This window comes from Passer montanus, unplaced genomic scaffold, assembly GCF_014805655.1.
Source record: "Passer montanus isolate IOZ18808 unplaced genomic scaffold, ASM1480565v1 scaffold2, whole genome shotgun sequence".
Classification (NCBI taxonomy): domain Eukaryota; kingdom Metazoa; phylum Chordata; class Aves; order Passeriformes; family Passeridae; genus Passer; species Passer montanus.
In genome coordinates this window covers 27,184,318-27,210,978 of record NW_024366591.1, presented here as the reverse complement: position 1 = coordinate 27,210,978, position 26,661 = coordinate 27,184,318, and the positions used below count along the sequence as shown (strand labels likewise).

Genomic DNA, 26,661 nt, shown 5'->3' with positions numbered 1-26,661 from the left:
GAAATCCATATGAGTACAAAGGATGCCAGGCACACATCTGGTGGGAGCAAACAGTTCCTGAACTAATTTTATTATTGGCTTATGCAATTTGTGGTAAACTACTATTAATTTATTTCAAATCAATGTCATTCATTTTTTGACAACTTTGTCCGGTCCATGTGTGGACACATATTACCAGTGTCTGGTGTAGGCCATTAGTGTCTGCATATCCAGTCATATGGCTTGGATATTTAAATCTTTAAAGTTAGAGACTTCCTAATGTGCTGATAAACCAAAGCCCTTGGCAAAACAGCTTCAAGAAGCTGTCATTTGTGGTTTTTTCATCCCTGGATTTAAAATTCTTTCCTAACCATGGGAAATTGGTGGGGAAAACCACTCTTTAAGGAGGGCTGTCTTTTGGAGCACAGAAAAATTATATGGGAAATTTCCCTATCACCAATGCCTGCTCTTATTTCAAGAAAACTAATGGTAGCTAATGTGTTCTGTAAGCATGCCACCTTTCAGTAACATTAAAAAATTATATCTGCTTTCCAGTTGCCAATACAGCACTGTTAGTTGCTCCCATTTCAACCACACTGAAAAAAAAACCCCAAAACAAAACAAAGCAAAACAAAATAAAAAAAAATAAAAAAAATAAAAAAACCACCACAACCAACACAACAAAACCAAAAAATGCATAAATTTCTGAGTTATATTAAAGAGTTTCCCAATGACCTGATAAATCATCAGGACATCCAGTAAAAGCCTTCTGATGGAGGCCTTGTAATTCCTCATGATCTTCCAAAAATGCTTTACTTCTTTCATTTACTCGTAGTTTACAAAGTACAAAACTGAAATCTTATTTTCTGGTATAAGGGGGGATTTTTAATAGCACACACACACCATAGGTTGTGATTCTCTCTACTTCTGTAGCTGGGCTTAGTTTAAAGTAGCAGTTCTTTTGATCTTTGAACAAGCTATCCTCCTGGAACAGCTGCATTTTTCTATTTCTAGACTATCAAGTAGAATCAGGATGTACATCAATTGCACTTATTCCCAGGTTAGCTGTCCTCTAGCATAATTCAAAAAAAAAAAAAAAAAGGAAAATGGAATCAGAGTAAGTAGCATAAAGGTAAGAGGATTTTTCTGCTCAGTTTTTATCTCGAGTATGCATACAGTCACCTTTTGTGATGACTGAAAAGAACAAAGAATATTTATCTGGTCCAGCAAGTGGCCTCATGACATCATAGTTTATATTTTTCATTTATTTTCCTCTAAGAAAGGTTTTTGTGACATGAATGAATTGCTTAGCATCCAACAGCTTAGATATCCAACAGTGTTGTGAGATACTCTTTATTGTTTCTCTATCATTTGCACTTTGCTTTGATTTTCATTAACCCATAAGGAAATTTATTTTAAAATTGAAAAATAATTGCATGAAAGTTTGACTGCTATCCCTGATTTTATTCTAGTTCTTGTGGTTTTTAAATGTTGTATGATTATCATGGCTAAAAAATTCTTTCTGTCACATTTTCTAATAGCTTTCAGTAGTGGTGCCTGCCACAATTTTTCATTTACAGCCTGCAAATCTAACACTCAGAAAAATCACTGTCAGACTTCACACCTCTTTCTTCAGCGTGTTAGAATGGCACAGTCTCAGAGATAAATGAATATGAACCATGTGGATAAATTATTAACATTCCAAGCAAAAAGGTCTAAGGCACTCTAGACCCTCAGTAGAAGTTCAGAGAGGAAATAATCTGCAATAACTAATTGTGAACAGCTGTTGATCAAGGAAACAAGTCATTATATCAGCACTTAAATCAGTGATAGCTGGTTTATAGTGGAGGAAAACAAGAGAAGATGTGCCAGATATTGGGGCAGAAAGGCATATTGCCTTTGTAAAATCCTGTGTTCACAAGGGTACTTCAGTACTCTTTAAATGCAATTCAATGCATCAGATGGTATTGTAGGGTGGTATCAATATCTGCTACATTTTTCTATTCACATTCAGTTTCTTTCCTCTGAGCTTAAGTTTGTATCTTCATCCTGAGTTGTTTAACATTTTCTTTTTTATATGTTTACATGTATAGCTGAAAACAGAAAAAAGGCATATCCACTATCTAATTACAGATACAATGAAAAAATTAGATGATTACTTACAAAACATATATAAGAAAAAAGCAAGTTGAAATCAAAAAGAGAGTATAATTCAGTTGAGTTCATTATCATTGAAGCCTTAATGAAGCCTTTTGTTTACTTCCCAGAGACAGGACAACTGTTTCTCACAATTAAGTTACATTTTCAACACATTCAAGAAATGTTAAGAACCAGAACATTGATTTGAGCCTTAACAAAATTACAACTGCTGAAGCATATCAGGATGATTGCAGGCTCCCTCATCTACAATTTAATTGACACCAGTTCTTGGGCAACAGTGGCAAGTAATAGAAAAAAAAAAAAAGGAATTCCATGCTCTCAAGCTACATATTACAGAATACTGTTTTTCAGTAAACAGATTCAAATGCTGATATTCTGTCTGTGCCAGGCTCAAATCTGCTGTAAGGTAATGCTGTACATTGCTGTGCTGGGAAACAGTATGCATTAGAGATTAAGCATTTCAGTAAGTCCATAAAATCCTCTAAACCAATCAGTTTTCTTTTTTGCCTAACAGAGTAGATTTGTAGTTGCCATCAGCAAGTCTGATAAACTACAACAATCAGCTACTCAATGAATTATTGTGCAATGTATTCCACAAAACCACTTTGAAGTACAAATATGAATTCTGCAGTCAACAGCAAGCAAACAACAACAAAAAGAAATGTGAATTTCTGTTTTGCTGCTTTCACTATCACTGCTATTTTAATACGACCAGCTCTGGCAGTTAGATCTACAAAGAGGCTAATCACCTAAAAGAGGGCTCTGGCAGAGTAGGGCTATTCACGTTTGATTAGTGAGATTCAGGCTATGTCAAATGAAATGTAAAATCCTTTCCATAGTGTAGAGAAGGCTCAGAGGTGATTCAGAGCATCAGGCAGATGTCCATTGCTAGACAGCACGATTAACTATTTGCTGCCTTTGCTCGGCTGAAGTGCACAGACATCTCACCCTGTGAGTGCCTGGAGCCTACTGAGTTTTCACCAGTGACTTCCTTTATCATCTGATGTTTTGGATTGGCTCAGAAGTATCAGCCTTCCTTGTCACTGAACATTAGGTAACTGTATTTAGTCTGTGCCCCTGGTCTCTGATTTTGCAGTTGCTCTGATTTTACAGTTAACTGCAGGTGATGCCTGGATGTGAAACATGGCTCTGATGATCTACTGACCCCACAGTGCCCATGATGGGCACTTAAGAGCCACTCAGCTGAGAAACAAAGACAAGGGCTGAAAATTGATCCTGCAAAGAAAAAATAGTGTTGTGTTTGTTTCTGACTTCACAATTTCAGTGCTTGCTAAAGCTGGAGGCAAGAAGGTTGCAACAAGCTTGATGGCAGTCATGCTAGAGGCAGAGGGTGTGAGCCCAGACCCTGCACTAGGGTCCTTGAAAGCAGCTGCTTGAAGAGACCAGAACCCTGGACTCTACCCTCTCCCACCTGCTTAGAAAATTCTTGTTTCAGAAATGAACACTAGGAAGGAAAACAGGAATACACTTCTCATAATCTAGATTTACTAGGGCAGCAAACCTGGGGTTCAAATTGCAATGAAGAAAATTCAGAAGCAGCATAGTTCTGTGCTGAGCATAGAACAGGGGAGTTACTGATATGGATCAACTGGGCTAATCAAAGATATTTTTTTTCCAGGAGATGTTTTTGAGGCATTTTTCACTCATCCAGAAAAACATCTGTCAGGAGCAGTATAGGTAGAGCTCTGCCTTGAGGTTTGGAAAAGAAGTCAGTAGGTGTACTTTTCTCCCTTCTTTCATATAATTCCAAGTGTTCTTTAAAAATGGATTTTAATCCTGAGAAGTGTATTCCAGGACGTAATTCTGCACACACACACACGTGAAAGAGAAGGAAATGCATATGATTAGACAAAGAAAAATCTTATATCACCACATCAGAGGGGACAGAAAATACAATCATTTCCATCCTTTTTCTAAGACCCTAGGCCCTGAGTTCCTATTATTGCTTCATCGGACACTTTCTCCAAGCTTATAATGTTGAGCTTCCCTTCCACAGCATTTTTGGACATAACATGTTACCTTCAGGAGAATCAGCACTGGGATCTGGGCAGTGCATAGCTGAAGACACACAGTGGAGCATAATCATTCTGAGTACTTTTTGCCTGGTTTCTGTCCCCCATTAATTCACTATTAATCAGGGGTTGGGGTGTGGGATAATTGACCAAGGGAGACTAAGACAACAGAGGGGATTCACAGGGTGGATTTGGACAGAGGCTGCCTGCAAGACAGATTGTGCACCATGGCTGTACACATTTTGTGAACAGAATGTAACTTGAGTTGAAGAGACAGAAGTAGCAGTGAAAGGCTACTGAATGGAGCTTAATCCACTTTGCAGCATTCCCCTTTGACCTGCAGTGTTGACTTGCATTAAAAAAACATGAAGAAAAGCACTGGAAGTCACAAAAGAGGCAGATTTACTACTAACACCTCTCCATACTTCCATGTTGCCAAACCTCATGAGTTGACAAACCTGTTCTGGAAAAAAAATCCTGCCTTTCTTCTGAGAACAATGTAGAGTAAGGAGCAGAAACGTTTAGAGCTGTTAAGGGAAATTGAGATAAGTATCTAGGCTGGAACTAAAGAAGGGAAGAGGAGTCCTCACCTTTCAATGCAATATGTTGTCATACACCAGGATCTTCACAGAGCAGCCCTGCCTATTTCCACAGGGAGGGAGTAGCCCTCACATATATTAAAAGGAAGGCTGAAGCTTCCCACAAATTAAATTGCACTGAATTAATCTAGAGCAAATCCTACATGAAGTAGTGCCTGTAGTGAAAATCCTAGGACCCCAAGCTCTTACTACATGCCCCAACCACCAGCTCCAGTCCTGACAAGCTCCAAACCAGCTCAAAGGAAATAAGGCAACATGACATCTTTCTGTCCTTTCCCTCCTCAGGGCTAGTGAATTCCCACCTGAGAGCTAGAAAACATATGAGAAAAAATCTATTATTATATTCTAGCATAAATTGGTTATTGATGTGTCGAGGGTACTTTCTGAAGGGAAAATTTCATTTTTTCCATTATTCAGAATTAGGGGCTTGAAAGGGAAGAATTGCTTGCTGTGATACTTTTGAGGGAACTTCTAGGAAAAAAGCTTTCAAGAGTATGGATGTGGGACACATCCCATGCTAAAGAGAAAAGATGGTGGTGCTGCAGTGTAGCTAGAATAGGAAATGGCATTTTGGCAATTGGATTCAGCGTGGAGCATATGCACTTAGAGACATCATGACCTTCTTCCTCTGTGTTCACACATACGCACAAGAACTGCAACATGGCCCATTTATTTCAAAACACTGCTGCAGCTGACACTGATTCCAACTGCAGTAAAGCAATGTTAAGTAATAGAGCATTAGGTTGGAGTGTACTACACAGAAAATATGTCCATGGGATTTATGTACAGAACTCCTCTGTACTCCCTTAAATACTCTTCTCTAAAGGCTCTTATTCTCTGAACCGCTTGTTTGGGGTTTGTGCAGCACAGACATTCTAAAAACCCCAACACTGCTAGCATGTTTATGAGGAAAGGTGACCAGATGTTCAAAAACACCAGCAAAGACTAAGGTTAAATACCTCCCTCAGGGGTTCCTTTTCTGAAAATGTTTTATGACTGTAAGTTATTCTGAAAAGTATTGAATTGCCTTTTTCTGCTGCCTTCCCACAGCTTCACACAGAGAACAGGAAAGCAGGCAGAATGACAAACAGTAACAGAAATATTGAGAAATTGCAGTTCTTTACCTTTCATAAACACCATATCACTTCTATTAATGTAAAAGACTGGAATCTGAAACAGAAGGTAAAGATTTGTTTAACACACAATAATGAATTATAATGTAAACTGTCCCTTAAGCTCGATGTCTCAGTTATGAAGTTCAGCTTAATGAATTTTAGCATAAGTTAAAAAGAAATCAAGACAGTTAATGTGAATAAACAAAAATTATTTCAGATGCCCTGTTATAAATTCAGGAAAAAAATCCAATAGATTTTTGAAGAATTAGAAGTTTTGTTTAGTTTTGGAGGCTTTTTGGTAGATTGATGGCTAGTTATGTATTTTCTGTCTTCATGTATTTCCCTTATATGCATCTTACTCTCTCTGTGATTATTTATGTGATTATTTACATTTTCGCAGTCAGGCATAGGGTGATAGTTTTGGAGTGGCATAAACTTTCTGGCCAAAAGCAGTTTTAACCATAGTGAAATAGCCATCCCTTAGGAAACTTCCTTCCTGGTATTTTACCTCTAAAATACTTCCAAAATTGTCTTACTAGAAAAGAGGTTGGTGTCTTTTTCACTATTATGTTTTAACTCCTGTGCTTTGGGGTTTCTTCCAAGAAGGTATTTGCTGTCGTAATGAAGAAATATGTTAAGCCTTCTGTCAATTAGCCTAATTGATGTAAAACCCTGATTGGGCCCTCAGAGACATGAGTTTTTCCAGCTGAACCTTATCAAGAAACAGCTTAGCACAAAATAAGGAAGAAACCAAAACATGTGAGACTGACAAGAAAAAAAAAAAAAAAAAAAAAAAAAAAAAAAAACCTGTGATGCTTTGAGACAAGGTGAAAGAAAAATTTAGGTGTTACAGCAGGCTGCTGTGTAGGTGTTATGAAAATAGGTCAACCGTTTTCAAAATGCTTTCCTTTTAGTGCATAGATCTGATGTAAAATCATTAAAATAAGATGCCTGTGAGATAAAAGATTTATCAGGAAATAATATCAGCATGTGGAAAGAATGGAGACCATAAAAGGCAGTGGTTAAGAGGCCAGAGAAGTGACGTGCTTTTTCATTTCTCACACCTTCTCAAAATGGCTATTGTGGTGGAATGGAAATGGCTTGGTGTGATGGCAGGGGACTCTGCCATATGATGCTATGGGCAGAACTGGGTGGTAAAAGACAGGTGGTGATGGTGGTGGTGAGCACATGAAGCTCAAACCAGAATCAGAAAAAGCTGCTGCAAACTCTGTGTGCACATGTGTGGTGGAAAACTTGGCCAAGTAGTGGCATCAGCTGCCAAATTATTTCTAAAATATTCCAAGTTTTCCCTAGAAAAAACCTTCTTTTCCTTCAGGTCTGATGAATTAAATATTGGCCAGGAGTCAAGTACTAAGGAGTTCCAATTCTGCTTGTAGAGAAGTTTTATCTATACCTGAAATTGCACAGAAATGCAACCTTTGAGTCAAGATTGAAGCCTCTGTTCTTAAATTCTGCTCAGAGTATAAACACACAGTCACCTCCTGGTAAACCATTTCATTGTTATCTTCCATTCTGCACTTGAAAACAGAGGTAATAAGTTGCCTGCTACTTTGTTATAGCACTGTAAATTCCTTGGCTTATGTGGAGGGGGGGGAAAAAGAACTTTATTGGAATTACTTGTTTTTGCTGGCTTTAAGGTGTATGTGGGAAAGAGTGTTCAGATTCATCAATTCTGGTGAAGAGATGGACAAGTGGTGCTACATGCTGAAAGCTTCTGCTGGGCAGGTTTTACTGTATTTAATCTAAATCTCAAAAATGGCTCAAGAAGCTATAGTATTATTTTGAGCGTTCTGATTTCTGCTGGTGCACTCTTTCACTGCCATAAAATACCATGTCACATCCATACACATTTTTCTCATAGTAAGGACAGAAAGGTTAAGCAGACATAGCAGAATATATTATTTTTTATGCTATTGTCAACTCTGAGCTTTCCTTGACCCTGTGCTTTAATATTTACTTAAGCAGTTACTAAACTAAAGCTGAACTTAAAGCCTAGATGACATTAATACTTGGTGTTGGTGTGCTATGATATTAAAGCCTTTGAAGAGTGATGTTGGGAGGCTGCCAGACTGTGTTTCATATGACATCTTTTTCACTATGGTTAGTCTGAGGAACAAAATCTCTTCCCTGCATTTAGAAACTCATAAACTGTAAGAAGTAGCTAGAATGGAGCAACAAGTACAGCCTGTCCCTTTGCACCAAAATCTTTCCTCCCTCTTTGTCATGCATTCCCTCATATGCATGTGTGCACAGAAGCATAAGCACATTCCCACTGCAGAAAAGTATTTTAAATTAGCTAATGTCTAGCAATTACTTTCATCATTTTTATATCCTTTATTAAAAGATGTCAGAGGGGAGGAAGGGGAGTCATGCCTGAAAGAAAATCTAAGCATCCCAGAAAAGAAAAAAATTAAAATTAATAAGGTGCACCATTTTATGCACTATACAAATGAGCAAACAGCTCACAGAATAAGGTGAATGTGAATGCTGGAGACCTAACTTCCAACTGAAGGATGTGGTACATCCCCATGCAGATACAAGGAAGGCCCTAAACATGGTCAGTGGAAAAATATGAAGGGAAACTCAATTCTTTATCAGTCTGACTAGTTCCAATTGTGAAGCTATTACTTGCACTAGTTTGCATTAATATTCAGAAGACCATTAATCTCAGCGAAGCTGTCTGAGGGAAGTAAATACTACTGTGACTGTGGAGATTTACAGAATAATAATAATCACATTAACAATATATGTTTCAAGTGTTTTGGCAACCCTTTGGATCATAGATGTTGAAATGCTTAAATGTGAGTGTCCTCAAAGGAAATATCTGCGTTGGTAGTGAGACAGGGCCAGAGAGAGAACTCAAGCACTGGCCTCCTGATAAATGACATTACTTATTTTTCAGCTTACACCCTGCCTCTGTTTGGAGTACTCTCACAAATATTTTCTGGGGCAGTACATGAATACATTTCTGGAGATAGCTCCTTTCAGAGAGCTCTCCCAGAAGGCAGGATGGATAAGACAGGACCATCCTTTGTTCCTTCAAGCTTACACAGCTTCCCAGCATTATCCCAGATGCTTTGAAACCACAAGCACCCCTGCATTCTCTCCTGCTACATCCAAGAGGCATGACAAAATCCTCAGTCATACATCCAAGAGTAGTTTACAGAGTTAAAGACAAAATTGAGGAACCATCTCAATATAGACATCGAAGAATATTTTCTGCTGTCTCTCCTCTGCCTTGCCACTTTCACTACGAGAAAAATTTGGATGGACTGATATGAGACAGCCGTTTTACGGTACAGCAACAGTAAACTAAGTGCAAAACCTTGCTCTGCTGGGCTGTGACACAGCCCTCATTGTTTCAGACACCTTGAATGGGAAATGTAACACCTCAGAGAAGATGGCATTGCCTCAGAGCTGTAAGTCTCTACCACTCTGGGCTCACGGGAGTCGCAGTTAAGCGCTGTGCAGTCTTGCATGGTCCCTGTGCTTTGGCCAGAGCTGCACCAAAGCAGTGTTGTCAAAAGCCAATCTACAAAATTTGGCCTGGAAGCCAGAAATTGGCTCTTGGCCCTTTCTGTTTAGCAACATAGCCATATCCAGCATATCTCTCCCTGCATCATTAATTGTCCAAGTCCCACTCTGCTTTACAAAGATAAAATATTTCCAGTTCTGCAGTGTCTCTGTGTCATGAGTGCCACCCTATTCCATAATACACTTGATTTACACAACTGTTTAGCTTCCTGTCATTGCTGCCTCTACAGTTCACTTCTTTTCATGAGGGCTACTTGCTGACAAGAGAGGGCTGCACCAGCCGTGGGCTGCCCCAGTGCTCTTGTAGCCTTGAAGTTTCTGCACCTGATCACTTCATAAGAGGAAATGTCTGACACTGTGGTTGTGTGGTGATCAGCAGAGAGGAGCTGTGTTTGCCTGAGGCAACCTCCTGCCAGTGGTACAATGTCTATTTTGAAATTTTGTCCCTCTGCACATTTCATACTAATCCACAGCCCTCTGTAGAATAGACTAGTCAGAAATAATATGCTCCATAAAAAATGAAAAATTAAAAAAAAGGGAAGTGAAAGAGTGAGTCAAGGTGACATATTTCCTCAGTTTTCTCTTTGGCATATTCCCAAGTGCTCCTTACCTTCTTTAAATCCTCTGCATTTTGTTTTGGATGTATATTTTAAGACACTACTTTCTTCCTTTCTGAAAACTCACATGCAGCTCCTGACATAAGGGTTGAAGCTTTTGAGGTGTGCCTTCTTTCCCCATATTTCCATATTAAATACTAAGCTGAGATCTGGAACAAGCTGGTTACCCCTCTCCTGAGATTCTTTGGATTTAATTCAGCACTTACATAAATAGCAATGTAAATTACATATCTAATGAATTAGGTGTTGTAATAATGGTGTAATATGCACCGTGCTACTTATTACTGAGTCTGCAAATTGAAGTTAATTTACTCAAGAAGAAAAAAGTAAAAGAAATCATAATACAGTTGAGAGTAATTGTACTCCACAGTACCAGAGCAAGCTAGATACTAATTACAAATATTTTACTATCACTATAAGTTTCTCTATTATTCTTCCACTAAAGCAGTGCTCATTTTTCTTAATTTTCAGAATTAATTTCTTTCGCAACAACTCCTATATACTAAAATCCTTACATACCAATATTATGTACACCATATTATAGTAGAAAACCATGAAGACAATGGAAAATGCTGCAATTACCTAGTCTGACGTCCTGCATAACACAGGGCATAGAGATTCCCTGAATTAATTCCTGTCTCAAGTTATAAAACATTTAACATTGATCTTAAAGTGTCCCACATTTGAATGCTTACCACAATTCTTGTTAAAACTTACCTTTAACTTGTCTAAATATCTAGCTTTCTGTCCAGTGCTTACAATGCAGTTGTCTGCAAAAGTACATCATGCTGCCATCAGGAATATTTCACTAGCTGTTTTTATGATGACAGTTAATTTCCTTTGAGCAGCCAAACTGCTTTATCTCCTCCTCCTAGCCCTCTAATCACTCTCAGAACTCTTCTCTGAACCTTCTCCATTGTTTCAAACTCCTTCCTCGAGTGTGAACTTAAAATAATAATTTGAAAATTAGTATGTATAGTACCACTGTTAAAAACAGACAAGAGTCTAAACAACTCTTGTTTAGACTCAGAGTTCCCTTTTAAATAACCACACAATCTGTTTAGCCACTTTGCTAAGGAAATGTTCCTGTCTGACTATCCAGGAACCACTCCATGGTCTCTTGCCTCGGACTCCAGCCCCAATGAGCTTAACCTGCAGCTTACACTGCAGCTCCACACCAAGCTAAAGGCACTAAATGTATTCCTCAACAGCTGTGTTAAACTGGGAATCCACATTCTAATTCTAGTGCTGATTATGCATTATGAACCACAGGTCTGGAGTCACTGGTCCACAGACAACCCATCTGTGAGACAGGCTTTCCTGCCTCTATGTGTTGAAACACTTTATTTGCTTGTACTTGTAATATCAAGATGTCCAGATTGTTCCGAAGGAGTGTCTTTCCTCCAGTCTGCATATTCTAAATTCAGTTGATTTTTAAGATTGTTATAAGCATATAGAAACTCAGAACCTCTTACTTTGTTCTGCTAGAATAGGCTTAATTCAAATCATCAGGCTTCAGTCTTCTAGAAGCTGGTATCTAGCTGAAGCTGGACAGCAGTAGGGCTTCTTTCCCAGACAGGAAACAAAACAGACATCTCTGGAGAGATTCATCCAAACCTATTTTGGAGAACTCAGATACCTGAAAGAGGTGGCAACTTTTGTCCATTCTATAGCTGCCTGACTCTCCAGTGACACAAAGGAAAGCTAGTTGGCATTTGTTTTCACTTTCACAGGGGAAAAAAATTAGATGATTATATTTGTCACCAGATATTTTTGAGGTGAAAACTTTAGAAGCTGCAGGGCAAGTAAAACTTGAAGGCAAAACACTAGTTCTGACATATTTACCATGCCATTCTCCCATGTCACAAAGAACAAAACACCAAGCAAGAATTTTTGGCCCTTACCAATCTTAGTGTATTGGTATTCCATTAATCTCTCACTAAGCACAGGGATTGCTTTGATATTACCTTGTTCATTTTGGAAAAGTGAATAATTCATGACAAAGATGGTCTAACTGGAAAGTATATCAAAATTGATATGCATACACCAGTCATTACATTCAAACAATGTTACCCTAAGGTTAGCTGCAAATTTCTTTCACATTAGCTGAAATTTCTTTCCATTAGCTGCTGCTAATTCAACATTACAGTGTACTTGTGACACCTTTCCATCTTTATTTGTGTATCTGCATACAAGTGTACTTGTTTACTTCTTTTCATGTGTGATATAGTGGCTAACTAGGGGAAAAACAGAGTTGGTGGAAATAGCACAAGTCACTAAATGGTTAATAGAAACTATAAGGCCACAATGTTTGTTTCTTGACAGCAGGAAACAGAATAGTTGACATATGGAAGACAAAAGACATTTCATTAGAATATAGAATCTTCCCATGATACACACTGTATCAGTGTGAAGAAGCCATAAATAACAAATGCATGCAAAAGGGTGCATGTGAAAGATGCAAAAGATGACTCTAAACTGATTGAAAAAATATTGTTGTCAGTAATGAAAGTCTGTCTGACTGAAGCAGCAGCAAGGACAATGAAGGCAATTGCAATACTTCGTAGGCTCAGTAAGAGCGCAAGATCAAGTAAATCAATATAAGAATGATAAAAAAAAATATGCCATCATCAGGACCTTTATATTTGGTACAAAAACGCAATGACCTAAAAAGAATTTGGAATGATATCTCCAAAAGAGCACAGAAGAGTTTTAGGATGACTCTGTCAGATTCAAGTCAGATGGATGAGGGATCAATATCCAGATTTTATGTTGAAGTTGAATGAGATGGCTTGGCTGAATGATCAGCATGAGAAGCTGAAGGATCCCAAGGCAGGTTTTTGTGCTACATGCCATCCTCCAGATAAAATAGACGTCTTCATGAATTATGCAACTAACATGCCTCTGAATACCAGCAGGGCTTCACATCTGTTTGCTGCCCACTTCTATAAAGTCTTCCTTTGTGTCTACATTGCTGCATGCTGAAGACCACTGTGAAATTCAGAGGCAAGCACCTACTAATTAGGCACATATTAAACATGAAGTCTAAGACCTCGTTGTGGAATTACATCTTCACTGACAATTTTGCAGAGTTTTCAGAAAAAACTTGTGAGCACACAGACTTTCTGAGCACATAAGCAGCCACCTGCCTCTGCAAATCTCGTTTCCATTGCAGAGAAACAGCAGGCCTCTGCAAATCTGAACAAAGGACTGTGAAGTTTGTAAAAGAAAGATCTCCACTCTCACAAGCCCAGACTGAGCTCACTTATCCCCTCCTTCTTGATTCCAAAGTTTCCACAGGAAAAAATATCTGGATACACATGCTAAGCAGGAGCTGTTCTTGTCCCAACCAGGCCCCCAGTAATTCAAGCAAAGGGACCAAGACCATCAGATTGGAGCTCTTTAGCTAAAGTTGTGATTTAGACACTACTTGCAACAGTTTTGGAAATTTGATTTTTCTGCCCTAATGAATTTTGTGTGTGAAGGCTTTTGGCATATTCAATTTAATTTTAACCTATTTCTTTAATATTATTAATATATTTGATATGTTTCTGGTTTTTTTGGAAACAGAGACCTGCTTATTGGACCTGTACCTTCTCTGGTTCATAAACAACCAAGCAAAGGATCTATTTTATTTGGGCAGCACATTTGTATGTCAAAACTTGCAAATCTTTTATCTCTAATAACTGCTGCCACTCCAGTTCCTGTTCATTGAACTTTTGGCTGTTGTTTCTTTTGTCTTGGCATAAAATAACTGGGAGGTTTTCAGACTCTGTTTTTCCTCCATTTTCTATAACTCTGAATTTATTCTGTAATGTCTCTGGCCTTCTACTGGACTTTCATAGCTAATGTGTTATACCCGTACATTTCTGGGTTCATATTGCAATCTTACATTCCTACAGATTCATGATTTCTTGCCCACTACTACTGTTATTCATTTTCCAAGAACTTCCAAGTATCTTCTATTCAAAAGATAGTACTAGTGTTTTACTGCCCTAAATGTGAAAAACCAAATACATTTGAGTTTATGAAATTTATTAGGGAGCCAGGGAAAAATACCAGTGAGAGGTAGGTCAGCATGCCTGTGTGCACCTGAGTACGTGGTCTCTCTTTCCATCTGTGCTGGCACTCTTCTTTCCCCTCTGACAATACTCTCTAAGCAGCTCTCCAGCACATTGCACTGCAAATAATGTTTTTCTTCTTCCTTTGCAACATTCTCCTGATGTTTCCTAGTAGATACAACTTTGCTGCTGACTAGTATTATGTATCTTGCATCTAGCCTTGAAAAGAGGCTAGATCATGCAAAACATCTCAATTAAATTTCTTGAATTGGAAACATGACTAGAACCGACCTCTGACAACAGAATTTTTTTCCTTCTTTTGAGAAGTCTAACTCAACTTTATGCACACTTTCCCTAAAACTCTTCTAAATATTTCAATTGAAATTGGCTTCTAAAGATTTCAATTTAAATATTTCCACTTATTTCGGGTATATAAGAAACCAGGGGGCAGAATACCCCTCACTAAAACTTTACCCTGTATTTATTGCTGCTAGGCAGCTATTCAGCTCAGTGGTCTGCAAAGATGGCCATGGATCTCATTGCAAGTGCTGTGCTGTGTTCTCTCATGTCTCTTCAATTAAATTATTCTTCTACCCTTTATTCTGCCAAGTCAATATAGCCAGATGAAATATTTTTCCATTCTGGCAGTGAACTGGTGAAATAGCAGAATCAAACATCTAAAAATATTTTTTTCTCTAACCTTCAGTAGGAAACAAATCGTCTTTCATTTTTCAAAGATTTGGTGCATCTGTTCAAGTCAACACCAAATTTCTGTCTTCTAAATATATCGTTTTGACAGAAAATTGCAAGAGATGTGATGCTATAAACACTTGGAATACACTTGGAAATTAAATAAAAACGTTAAAAATAAAACATTAATACATTGCTGATATTCTGCACAGAGTGTTATTATAGATAAATAACAATGTAGAATAGTATATGTAGCTCTAGCACTTTTCATGCTTTCCATGAAAAAACTGAAACCAAAAGTCATAACATTTACTGGAACTTTGCAGTGCCCTGGAAAAACAGGCACCTTTATCTCAATGTTACAGATTTTGTGAGGAAAAAGAAAAGCCTAAAAGGTGATTGATTGTGTTGTTCTGATATTCATGTTAGGGATCTGCATCACAGAAGTGGGACTTTCTGGAAACAAGAATAGCAGAGTATTTTCAGGGACAAAGAAGAAACACAGCTGCTGTACCAGCATGGTGGCTACTTGTGTGCAGTTGTCAGAGCAGAAGGAAAAGGTCTCTGGCTTTTGCTCTCACTTCATGCAGTCCATTGCCAGTGTGCAGGCTCGGTGGAGACTGGCCTTCTCTGTTAGTGCAGAAGCTTTCCCTCACGTCTCCTGCTGGGGCCAAGGCAACCTATCTGTCACTAGGTGGGCTACCCTGAGTGACCCATGCCTGGAACAGGTGACAGAGCTGCACCCTGCACCACATGTGGGTTAAAGAAAACACAAACCTCACATTTTTCATAAAGACTAACATGTCAAAGTACTGCTGCCACTTGTGCTCTTCCTGCCAAGCAGCTTCTGCATCAGCACGTTAAACAGCCTGTTTCTGAAACCTAGGGAAGAGATGTGTGCTGTGTTACTTGGAGCCACACAGGTCTTCAGAGTTCAAGCTGGTGATCACTGCTTTAGAGAGAAACGTGCCCAGTTCAGAAGAAACATTTATTTTTAAATGGGCATCTGATGTCTGTCAATGGCAGAGGTCTAATTCAGACTTCCTTGATCACCGTGGCTGGCACAGTCCCAGGTACTGCATTACATTAACAAGGTTCATAAACTGTCAGAGATATAACTCATCCACTTAACTCTCTGCAATGAGGCACAGACTCTGAGGACATGGCCTTTCCGAGAATGTTCTCTCTTTGTAATTCATCATTCCCCCGAAATGCCTCATGTGATATGATGTTACTGGAATCTTCAGCTAAAAGGTTCTATATTTTTTTGGTCACACATATTGCAGAATGTATTCATATGTATTCTGCCACCCCAGGTGGTGAGTGGGGTGTCTACCATCAAACTATTTCCATTCGGAGCGAGGAGATCACTATTTCTCATGCTCAATAAACAAGAGAGCGATTCCTTGCCCTTAAGCAGAAGGTCGGTAAGGGAAAAGGTGCCTTTGACCACAGAATTCAATCTGTTGTTCTGCTTGGAGCCTCCAGAGCGTAATCTCTCTTTGTACCAGCCAGGCTGCATGGTGTGATATTCATTTAAACTCTCCAGTGGTTCTCCTTTTGCAGGAAGGGTTCTCACAAAGTGCTTTGGCATTTGCTTTTTGAAGCCTGCTTAGCTGATTTTGCTGAATGTAAAAGGTAGCCCTAAAACATATCTTTTATTATAGTTTTCAAAGGTGGAAAAAGCCTGCAGTAGGCTAATGCTGAGAGGAAAAATAGCATTGAAACATTAGCTGAGTTCAGTGACTTTAAACATTAGACACCACAGGAAGAGGTTTTATTGACTTTGAAAGCCCCCTGACACTTGATGCTGTTATATTGTGCACCTGGAGCAAAATGTTTGTGCTAAGTAATGCATTTGCTAGATGTAGGGACTCTAAGGAGATGGAATGATGTGGAGCACCCTACAAAGCACTTTGCTTTGTACTTTCCTGAGATACCTCTATTTCTTTACTCCAGAGCATGAGGCTTAAGGGAGTTATTCAGTTAAGATAATTTCATTCATCCTCATCTTCCTTACATACATTACCAGAGACAGAGGCTGTCCTGTCAGGTATCCCTCTTTTCCATTGTGCACAGGCATGAACAGCCAGGGGGCTCAGGCAGAGGCTCCACCTGACAGCCACCTTCCTGGCAGATCTGCTGCTGCTGGCACTGTCAAAGAGACCTGTCAATTCCTCTGCTGTTAGTCCACAATTCCCACTGAGCTGCTGAATAACTATTACTGTATTTTGATAATCCATCAGCATTCAGGTTTCATAAGTTCAAGCCCTATTCATCTTGATCACACTCTTTAGAGCTGTTCCTGTGAATGCCTTATTTGTTTTTCTTTCTGTATCTTGAAGTAATGAGCCTGACTATTCAGGCTGCTGAAGAGCTGCTTCAGCTGAGCTGTGCACTTTGCATACCGTGCATCCGTCTGCCTTGTCAGCACGACCATCACCAGCTGTTGCAGGAACACTTTGATCAGAGCATTATTAGGCTGCTACAACATAACCACCACCATGAAGTCAGTGCAGTGCAAAAGCTGTCACGTACCATGAAGTTTCCTGGCCCTGTGACCATCATCAGAGCCTTCAAATAAACAGCAATTCACCACAGGGAAAATAAATATCATCACAGAGAAAGAGTTGGCTGTTACTGAAAAGTCTCTTACCTCTGATGAAATGTTCTGGCTCTTGTCATTTATGTGACAGCAATGATCTAATTTAATCTAACATGTGATATTGGAGAAAAGAAAATTACCTGTGCTTTTTTTCTGAACTCTATACAGTGCTTGTGGTTGGCCACAGTCCTGAGAAAATGGCAGACTCAACATATTATTCTGCTTCTCATCTTCTGCTCATTGTCCTCTGAATGTTTGTTTCCCAGATCCAAGGGCCTGGTGGTCACACTCAAAGCATTGAAGTTTATTTGCCATATGTGTGCCTCAACATGGAGGGAGGAATTTTCACTGAACAGAAACTCTCATATGTGTTTGTTTATGAGAAAATCAAAGCTCTCTTGTACCTTCAAAATATTTTCCCCTATGCAATCTGCACAATTTTTTTTCCTACAGCTCCTCAAAAGAGTGAGTAGCATTGATAATCAACTGTCTCTTCTAACAGAGTTCAATTTAAAATGCTAGACATTCATTTAGTGGGCTGCAAGGAGTCTGTGGCTTTGTTAGATCTGCAGCATAAAGAACCAATTTTTCTTATCCTAATCCTATGGCTGTCTGAAAAAGGTGACACACAGTTACACATAATGATAAGAAAAGCTACTGCTGCCAAAGGCAGTAAGATACCAAATCCAGATGATTAAACCATTCCAAAGCTTTCCCAGAAGACAAGAGGAGGCAAAGGTGCAAAGTTTTTTTCAGAAGTTATCATGCTATAAAACCTTCAGAACAAAGCCCATATAAAGACACATACACTTTTGCTTTCATAACCCATTCTTACTATTTACAGAAAAAATAGGGTGATGCATGTTTTAAAACCTTTAACTTTGTTTTGGTCTTTTTTTGTTTGTTTAAGCTTCATTCATTGTTGTTTTTTTGCTGCCAAGAGGACAGAAGCAGTTTTGTTTAAAAATAAATGGGATTTTTTTGCACAATCTACACAGCTCTAATGGCTAAATAATATTTACGTGAAGAGCAGCCACAACACACACTTGACCCTTGTACAATCAAAACTCTGTTCTTACAATGACAAGTTGGGCTACAGAGCTACACCATAAGAGGAAAGAGAGCAATAGACTTTTCCATCTTCAGGACTTCCCTTACACTTGGATTGGATGGAATTACCAAAAATATGTAACCAAAAATCTCCTCTGACCTTTATGAAATCAGAAAATGTAACGTGGAGAAAATTCCACAAAAGCAGAAAAGATAAGATTAAAATTTCTCCAGGTTTAACAAGTTAATGGCATCACTAATGCCTTCAGCCTGCACTGAGCGATGCACATTTGAGCTGCACCTAGCAGGTGCTGAATGCAGGTGGGGAATTTGTTCCTGGCCTCTCAGCCCCATCCTTTTCACCTGGGGATCTGCACAGGTGAGCCTACCCTCTGTCCAAGGAGATGTGTCTGCCTCAGCTTCCTGAGGGAGTACAGCAGAATCCTGGCTGGGGCATCTCACCTGTGGGAGCAGGAATGAGAAGTCCAGTGTTAAGCCTGAATCTACAAGATGCTCCACAGTTCAGCTATAACACAGAGGCCAGCAGTAAGTGATCCCCACATCTACCTCATGTGAGCCCCTGTATTTCAGGCTACCTTTCAAGTCTGAGGCAGGAAAAAAGGACATGCTGCTCTTTAGCTGTGAGGTGGAATCATAGAAAAGTTCAAAATATCATGTGGTTATCAAAAGCATAAATCACTCTGCAATCCCTAGGAAGAGTGAAGATTTGTAGAAAGTTTTTAGGTCAAAATTGCAGAAAACTCTTGCTAAAGTTTAAACTTTCTGGAAATTTGGGTCAAGCCAAATGTCTGTAATACAGCTACAAAACAGGCAAGTATCTCTTGCTTTCTGCTGTTGTTAAAGGTTTGCACTGCTCTTTTGTGACAAGCCACAGTGCTGTGGTTTTCAGTGCCCCTGTAGTCTCTTCAATTCATCAGGTGCAGAAGCTTGCCAGGGAAGATGCTCAGGAAACCCTGAGCAAGATAGAACTGCTCTCAAGCACCCAGCAGCATTTCAAACAAAAGATTTCTAGCAGGTCTTCACTGGGATTTTCAAATGCTTATACAAAAAGGAAATCTCCAGAAAACTGAAGAGTCCACTGAGAAATAAAGGAAGATTTTATGTTAAGCACCTTCTAGACAGCTGATATAAAAAAAAAGATTATGATGCACTAGTTGAAATAAATGAAATTTTTATCACACTTCTCTTTTCCAATGTGCCTAGACTTATCTGAATTTATGATTCATGGTTTTACTGTGTCTGCTAAAAAGAAAAAAACAAAAACTTTTGGGGCTGAGTTTTCAGCTCAAGAGAGGGAAGAAAAATAATTTGATGACCAAGAAATTATCATTTTGTCTTGCTTTTAAATTTCATAAGTGCCCACTAGGTATTATTGTGAACATGTCAGTTTGACATTAGCTCTTTTAAGTAATTATTTTTTTGTACAGAATAATGCTACTTGGCCATAGTAATGAAATCTTCTTTCTGGACAGCACATAGATTGTTAATTCTGTGAAAGAATGAGAGCAAGGCCGCACAGTCTACCTTCCCTATCAGGAATCTGTCCTTATACCAATAGTTTTCTTATTTTCTCCTTTTATGATGAAAGAGATTTAAACTTGGAGGAATGACAAGGTTCTCATAATGTTAAATGTAAGCACAAATAAAAGCATACCTCAACAGAGTAGTTTCCATGGAACGCAGCTTGAGTTTTATATTAAACTCCAGCAATGATGTTCACTCACTGATGCAGCACTGCTGAAGGCAGTGAAATCAAGCTTGAAAGGGTTTTTGCAGGGGGCAGCTTTAGAACCCCCATGACACCAACTTAAATCTACAGATATTGAGAGAAAGGTCTCTGCCTCACCTTTCCTGCTAAATAATGACTATGATTCTTCTGAGAATCAATACACTGGAAGCTTTCTAGACAGTAATTCTCCAGTTCTTCAGTTGCTCATAATGTGTGTGTGTGTATATATATATAACAATATATCTCCAGACTCCAAAAATCCATTTTAAAGAAACATTACCCCTTAAATGCACATCACTACAAAGGTTTTATGTGTGCAGACCACTGTAAGCTTAAGAAATACGATTAATTTGCACATAGCTGGACATGTAGCATTGCAGCTTTGCAATATAGCATTCCCAGGGCCAGGATTACATCCATGTATTTCTGCTGTATTATTGCTTGAACTAGCCCATATTTTGCTTGGGTCTTAAAAGCAGCGTGTTTATAGACACCTGCAAAAACTTAATAATAAAAAGTAAATGCACAAGCCTCAGCTGTTTCAGAGATACTGAAGCATGTTTCCATAGGAAAGCACAATAGGTTTGTGTATTTTAAGTCTAAGGTCCATTTTGCTGGAACAAGTATGGTTATAAAATAAAACTATATTCATTTAATCAAACCAAGACTATGTATTATTTCCACAACCCTTAACTCATTAATCCTCATCTCAAGCCTGATCCTCATCACCCTATCCCAATCAGATCCCCTTTCAATTTTTGTTTTCTCCTTGCCATCACTCTTTTGCTTCAAGTTCCCAGCTTAATAAGCATAACTTGTAGTAATTACCTATATAGATATTGCTTTAGAGGAGGGAAATGTGGGAACCTTGACCAGAAATCGTGGTTTTATATGATAGCCTTTTTTTCAAATCTGGTGCTCTTTGCAGTGTATAAAAACATTCATCTCATGAAAGAAGTTAGAAAAAATAGCAAGACAGGAATTTAATCAATACTGATTCTGATTGAGTTTGATCACAGCACTTGACATTTTGAGCAAGTCTGGAAGTACACTCACAGTGACTCAGGATCTGCCAAGAGTCTTTAGAGGTGTAACAGGGCATCATTGACTTAGGTGGGAATATTCTACTATTTTGTTTTCCTTATACGGCTATGATAAGGCAATAAAATGCATTAACTTCATTTTGTAGTTAATCTTTTTATCAAAGCTTCAGTAATGCTCTTTTGTTGATGATTTCTTTTAGGCTTTGCTTGTCTTCTTTTTTTTTTCTTGATAGAAGGAAAATGGTTTTATCAACAGCTTATAGATTTTTTTTAAAAAAATCCAAACAAAAAAGGACCAATTGAAAAACACCCCACAAAATTATTAAGTGTTTGAGATGATTGTTTCTAAAATTAAGGTCATCAGACACGGTCAAAGTACACCCAGGGAGCTGGTGCAGGCATGGATAATATGTCACTTTTAGAAAGAGCAGTATTCATTTATACTCTCATATGGACATATCAGGGAAAGTTGTAAATAGCAGGTTTTTTCAAGGTGCAGAAAATGAGGTTCATAAAAACATGCATTCACTAATCGCTCTATGTGTAAATGAGCAGGAATGTTGCTAATGGCTCCTTCTCCTCTAGAGGCCCATACTACAGCATTAAAATGTGAGTGGGACAGATGTAAACACCTAATCTTGATGGGTCTGGGATCCAGAAATGATCTTCTGCTCATTGCACCTATTTCTTTTTATCACTGCATGGTTTATAAAAAAACAAAGCTCAGTTAATTTTAAAAAAAATTAGGTAGAGATGCAAAGCAAAAGCTAGGGATGATTTTTCAAGCTAATTTTCCCAGATTTGAACTGATTTTCTGAGACAGTCAGTCTCCTTCTCTTCTTTATCTCTGAGGACTCATTTCCTTCCTTGTCATGTATGACAAAAATCTTTTGGAGCTACTGAATCAGGAAGACTCTGCTCTGTGTAATTCTCATACTGCACTGAGCACTGCTGTATTTGAGGACTTCCCAGGAATATATTAAGTGACGTGACTAACTTCTATAATTTGCTTTGGTTTGGGTTTCTTCTCTCATATTCTTCTCCAGGATGAGGAGTTATTCAGTGTTTTCTTCAGATTTGTTGGGGGTATTTTTTGTGATATAAAGGTATATTGTGGTGTGCTTTTGTTAGAGAGAAAAGGTTAAAGTGCATCTTGCACTATAACAAAAGTGGGAAATTTTGGGAGACCTATTAATCCACATGGGAATTCATTAAAAATTTTAGTTGACCAAAGTCCCAAAGAAATCTCTGCTATCTGCATAGATGAACTGTACCCTTTAATGGGAAGTCCTAGTCCACAGGGGAGGAAACATGTTCCTGATCTTGGGGATCTCTGCAGGCACCAAGGGCTCAGGTCATTGAGTATCATCAAAGTGAATACTGCCACTTTTGGTTCTGAGCCTCAGCTCAGTGTGCCCACTGCTGCTGATGCAATTAGAAGGTAAACTTGAATGACTGTCACTGTATCAGAACTGATAAATTACTTGGTTAAAAAAAAAATAAAAAACTAATGTGAGATTCAAATAAGAACAACAAACATGATTATGTTTACCAAGCTAAGGGTTGGATAAATGTGGGAAAAGGGGAGGTTTCTTTTATGAACTTTGATTATCTCATGGGAAAAAACCCTGACATTCATACTTAGATCATAACAATTTGAGCTTTAAGGCATTCTTTTAATCAGCAAGCTCATCTGATGAAATGCTGTAGGATTTGCTTGTATATCAAAGGAGTTCCCTAGGGATTTAAGTGATGTAATTGAATACAATTAAAAGATCAGTTGTAAATACCATTTGTGATACGGTTTGTTTGCTGTGCTTTGGAAGATAAGTTCAGTTAATAACACATGAACTTGTGGTGGTTGACAAGCCAGTAAAGTGTTGAACTGTAGTGCAAGAAAAGGATTACCATAGGAGCCTGCTAGAGATGCAACTATTCAGCTATCTTGGATCTGATGGTCTGTAAAAAGAGAACAGAGAAACTATTAAGCCAAGGTTCACATCCAGGAATGGAATCATTTATGAACAACCTTTCTGGGCCTAATTCGTTGCTGAATTAAACCTCAAGTAATGTCATTGAAGTCAATGGGGTTATGCAGGGCATAAGTCAGTGGAGCAAATTAGCCCTCTGTCTTGAAGCCAAGAAACAAAAGAGAAGAGGGATCCAATAAAGGAGAGATGAAATGCTGATATTAGCTGAATGCCACTTCTTGGTACAGTGCATTCTTTGTGTCCAGCAGTGAATATTTCATCCTTCCCAGGTGTAAAATCTTCCCAGCAGCACTGTAAGGCAGATTTATAATAAATGACAAAATTAATGGTTTAGTGCCATTGTAATGCAGCTTCTGGGCTTCCAACAGGAATTTAAACTGTGAACATACAACACCTATGCTGGCTTCAGTGTGATCTCCAAACTAAGTCTTGATTTTTTAGGAAAGCCTTCAGGATGACCTTTTTTTTCCCCCCTTTTGCCATCTCTTACCCATACAGATATTAGAAGGTAGAATTTATGGGTATAGGTAGCTTTCTACATAGAAAACTGACAGAAATTCCAGGAATATCTGTGTAAGAGCTGAAGAAAACTAGGTGTAGTCACTGCCTCAGGTATGAAGGCACTACGAAATAGAATGTATTTGTTTGCATTTAATTTATATATGGGTAATATTAAGGGCTCTAAGAACCCACAATACTGCAGTGATTGTACGTATGCCTTGGATTAACCAAAAAAAAAAATCCATTTTAAGTAACCAGCATTCATAATACATGGTCTCTCAAATTTCACTTCTACTGTCCAATCCACTAATTACTCAAACTGAAGTTAAGATCATCATCTCCCTCAGCCGGAGATTATGGGCTTTGCACCATTCACAGAGAGCTTAGAGGCTGAAGCCTCTAGGAATTTTTATTATTCATATTAAAAAAAAAATTCCCGAAGTGTACAGAGGGTTTTGCAGCTCATGAAAATATCTCTGTGACATGGCCTGTGCGGAATAACACATTTTGGCAGCACGGCTCACTTTTCACTACACAGAGATCAAATAACTGGAATTCTTTAGACATCCTACCATGCAAACTTCAGTGATGAGCTAAAGGATGAAAAATGATTTCTTGTAATGGAGTAGAGATAACTCTCCAGACCTACATGTGAGGAAGTTGTGTAAAGCAGGCCACGTGTGACACGTGTTACTGCTCCAATATTTGTTCTTTTACTTCTGGTCTAACTTAGCAACAACAGAACTTGCTGGAGGGACCAGCAGCTGACTCACATGATACCAGGGCTGTTGCATGTATGCTATTGGCCATTTATTCCTTATTTTATTATTGTTTTTTCAGGTGGTACTTCAATAACTACTCCAGATTTTCATTTTCTTTAAATCCCATTGCTCCTGTTTACAATTCAATTCTGGGCATGCTCTGCAGAGAGGATTGAAGGGAACAAGATACAAATTTGCCAGCTGCTGTGTGAGATGCTGATGTAAACACATCCAGGACTATCCAAAGTGACTTGTAATGAGGCTTGGGGAGCATTGCAGATATGGGAACAAGTTCCATTAATCCACAGCCCTAATTTCAACTGATAAAATATCATTATAAAGCTGGTTTACAAGTGCACTGAATTTGTCCTTGATTTAGTTGGCACAGTTCTGATTTTAAAAAAAGTTCTGCTAGAGGGCCAGGTTTTGTTGGATAGCAAATCTGATTTTGACAGAAATATTTAGGTTTTCAGTAGCTAAAAGCTCATCCATCCAAATGCTCATTAACTTTTGTATTTTTCAGTAATTTAAAATAAGTTAACTAGTTAAAATTTTGATAAATTTTTTGGAAATTTTACTGAAGGATGTGTTTTTCAAGAAAGATGCAGAATTCTCCTATTTCTAATTAAAATTATCAAACTGTTGTGGGGAATTATCTTTACCTTCTCAAAGAAAGTCTGTTGAATTTTATTGTTTCTGTTTCTGTAGTCACTTTTGTAAAGCCATCTCTTGTTTCTCTATGGTATCAGTCTTACATCTAACACTATTACATTTTGTTTCAGCTGGCAGGCTTCATCTATGCCTGTTATGTTGTGAAGTGTATTACTGAAGAAGAGGACAGCTGTAAGTACTAAAGCTTTATTACATACAAAATGAATTCTTTTTTTTTTTAATCACCTCTCCACTATGCTGGCTCTTGCTGACTTCAACCTAAATGCCTTATTATACTGTAGCCAGATCATGTTATCTGTCCATCCTGTCTAAAATCTGGAAATTCTGAGACAAAGGAGGAATGAAATAGTGGTTTAAATTTACATACACCTTTCTTCTGTGAAGATCATTTGAACTCTTTATCTCACAACTTAGCTTAAGACACAAAACATGGGGGTTTTTTGGGTTTTTGTTGTTTGGGGGTTTTTTTAATAAAAAGAAAGAAAAAAATCCCAATTAGTAAACACAAGCTTCTTTTTCTTTTTTTTTTTCTTTTTTTCTTTTTTCCTTGCTCCAGGCTGTTATTAACTATTTTCAGAGTAATTGGTTAGAACTGAAGTTACAGCTCTTTGTGTTGGCATGTATGTTGTCTTATAAAAGCAATTCTGGCAAAAAATAGCTTTATATCATCGCAGGACTTTAATTTAAGAGAGGTTAAACAGTGCAGCTCCTCTTTGTTCCTGCTACTTCCAGGGTGCACTTACATATAGTCAAATGATTTCAAATAGATGTAAATTTGTGTTTCTTCTGCTTATTTATATCAATAGAAGCCTGTTGATCAAAATTTGCTCTCATTGCATTCTGTAGAGTCAAGACATTTCATTTTTTTCTCTACTCTAACCTGGATTTTTTTAAAAAGGTCCACTGCAGCATTTCAGTACATCTTGGGATTCATATTGAAGCACTTTAGAAACAAGTATCAGAACTGCATGTAACTTTGATAAAATATACATGAATCCTAGGGAGAGCTCTGCAACAGGAAGCTAAAGGGTTTTTATTTGATTGAGAGCACTGCTAGGGCTGGCGGGGGTTCCTTTGTGTGTTCTCCTGCGTGGAAAATAGCTACAACCCTGTAATCTATTGGCAATACAGTGTCACTGTGAACCATCAAGGGGAGATTTAATGCTGAAATCAAACCACCACACTTTGGAGGTCGTTTCGACTATGCTCATTTCAGTTGTCTTTGTGTTTCTGTGGAAGTGAGGAAGGTATAAAGAGTACAAAGGGTTTGGGAAGCTGTGTGGAGCAGGGGTATGTCACAAATAGACTATTCTGTTTAAAGTACCCAGTCATATGTATTTTCTCCTACTTTCCCATTAAGTGCATTCATTATCCACAGAGCTGGAGAGAGTTATTCCTTGTCCCCCAAAATGAAATCCCTTTCAATACTGTTCTGCCCTCTCTTCTAAGCGCTTAAATATTTTTTCCACTATTCTGTAA

At 38.3% G+C, this 26,661-nt stretch overlaps 1 protein-coding gene across 2 annotated transcripts in view; it reads left to right on the top strand.

Annotated features, from left to right (window-relative positions):
• NKAIN2 (sodium/potassium transporting ATPase interacting 2) overlaps window positions 1–26,661 on the top strand; it is a 518,210-nt gene that overhangs the window by 467,370 nt on the left and 24,179 nt on the right. For both annotated transcript variants that reach the window (XR_005627287.1, XM_039707649.1), the window contains exon 5: window positions 25,293–25,353. Coding sequence is in view for 1 of the 2 variants with exons in the window: in XM_039707649.1 (XP_039563583.1) it covers window positions 25,293–25,353 (61 nt within the window). In the remaining variant the exon portion in view is untranslated. The remainder of the gene's footprint in view (window positions 1–25,292; window positions 25,354–26,661) is intronic.